This window comes from Chaetura pelagica, unplaced genomic scaffold (assembly GCF_000747805.2).
Source record: "Chaetura pelagica isolate M959 unplaced genomic scaffold, ChaPel_1.0 scaffold150, whole genome shotgun sequence".
Taxonomy (NCBI): domain Eukaryota; kingdom Metazoa; phylum Chordata; class Aves; order Apodiformes; family Apodidae; genus Chaetura; species Chaetura pelagica.
Window position 1 is genome coordinate 2,288,565 of NW_009952052.1, and position 2,187 is coordinate 2,290,751.

Here is a 2,187-nt window from a genome sequence, read left to right on the forward strand (position 1 = left end):
GGTAGGGGGTGGGGTGGTGGAAGGTGGGCAAGGGGGGGGAAGCTATTGCTGACGCATTTTCCTGGCAGCTGAGTTATGCTTCTGGGCAGGATGAATTAAGGTACAACAAGCACAGACAGGATGAGCAAGTGCAAATCAATCAAACCTGCACACATACGGATTTATTTTCTTTTTCTCTTTTTGTTTTTTAATTTTTTGGAGTCTCATTTGCCTTTCATACTGATTTATCACAAGCCAGATAACTGCTGTCAATGCACAGGTTTTGCAATCTAGTTAACTTTGAGCCAGAGAAGAAACTAGTTTACACAGTTTAGACTAAAGGAAGTTTAGAAGGCCATTCAGAAATATAATGGCCAGGGACATAATATAGAGGGCAAGGGGAGATGATAACGTTAGAGCTTTGGGAAATAATCTGTAGGCTGTATTTTATGTTGAAACTATCACATTAGCCAAGAGATTTAGAGAGAAATACACCCATTATATGTGAACAGCTCTATAAAGCATAACGAAAATATTCTCAGCTGTTACTGAAAGTTTTCCAACTATTTCCAGTTCGGTTGATCTCAAAGCAAGTTCCACTGTACTGCCTGAAAGCTATGGCTTGCTAAAAATAATGGTGGTATCTCTATTAATGGTTCTTCAACTGCATGCAATACAAGTACGTTTTCTAGCTATGTTTACAGGCTGTAATATAATCAAGGGTTTAGATGACAGACTAACTCATGAAGGTAAAGCTCCAAAGGGTCATCCCACAGTCAGATTATATTACAGTCACATAAGACATCCTGTGTCAGCTGTTTACCACATACCCACCCAGCCAGTTTGGTACATTTTCCAAAACAAAACAAAAATTTCAATCATAGTTAAATGTCTTAAAAGCATTTATGTTGCTGTAAGTAGAGTTGTTAAAACAAAAAACATTATAGTTTATTAGCAAGGTGATAATTCTGTGCTTTCAGTTCTGATTATCTCTAGCCCTTCCCTACTGCTTCCTTAAAAAGATCTTGCTTTTACTTGCTTAGTATCTGTTTGTTCACAAAATTTTAGTTTAAAAGTGGAAAAAAAAATTAAATAGAACTTCAATTAAACAAAGTAGACAATAACGTCTTTCAATGCACATTAATCTAAAACATGACTAAACATCAAGCAGCATAGATATTTCTGTCCACTTATGGCTATTTTAGCTTTATTAACACATTAGAACTTTGCTTTGTTTTTAAAGAGAGGTAATCCATGCACACACACCTGGGAGTAACAGTTGTTCTAGGATGATAATACATAAACTGAAACCTGTGATTAGGCAACGTTTCCTATCCTCATTATTTCAGCTTACAGGAAGTTTGGAATATACCTTGCTCCATGTGGTGGAGGATCAGTCGGGCTAAGACCACTTTCATAATGCTCTCTCCATGTCCTGTGGTTGAAGTAGCACCAGAATGGTTATCAGCATAACCTCCACTTCCTTTTCACAAGGGGGGGAAAAAAAAAAAAAGGCTGCAATATTCCATAATAAAATTACTAAGCTCTGCATTGTTTAAATGTACTGAACATTTCTTTCTAAAGGACTGGGAGCAAACTGTCAGTAACTTCTTTCTTATTTCTGCCTCAGCTTGAATAGTAAAATATATGAAGGAGATCAGTAACAGCTGGATGAGGTCAGTTGCCAAGTTATCAGCTAGAAGACTAGTGATCTGCTTGTGGTACAATATACAGAAGCAGGCCAACACTTCACACAGATGGACAAAAGTATCTTTCAGAAAAGCAAGGGATGGTACACTGAGGATCAGCAAGGTAGTGAGAGGATGCAGAGTAACAGGTCACACAACATTATCAACTGAGAAAATACAAAGGAAGATCTTTCAAGGACATTGGTGAATTGACCAAAGTTTGAGGGGGACTCATCTATAAGAACAAAAGCAGGTAAGAGATTTGAAGAGCCTGAGCTCTAGTAAAGCATCATGAAGCACACCTGAAGAATCTTGCAAGACTTCACCAGAAACCGAGTGTTTCTTCTATTGAACTCCCATACTTCCACCCCTTTTTTTCCCCCTCCCATCCTTGCTTTGCTGGCACATTCCACACCCTGTTCTGCACCAAGCTTCCGCTTGCTCAACACCCATGTTTCCACTGCATCTCCTAAGAAAAATATTTCTCAGGAGCAGGGGAGGAGTGTACCACAGCATTACA

The 2,187-nt window shown here is 38.6% G+C and overlaps 1 protein-coding gene across 1 annotated transcript in view; it reads right to left on the reverse strand.

The window, feature by feature from the left end:
* ASRGL1 (asparaginase like 1) overlaps positions 1-2,187 on the reverse strand; it is a 19,016-nt gene that overhangs the window by 1,937 nt on the left and 14,892 nt on the right. Inside the window, exon 5 of the mRNA XM_010003337.1 lies at positions 1,352-1,462. Within this exon, the coding sequence (XP_010001639.1) occupies positions 1,352-1,462 (111 nt within the window). The remainder of the gene's footprint in view (positions 1-1,351; positions 1,463-2,187) is intronic.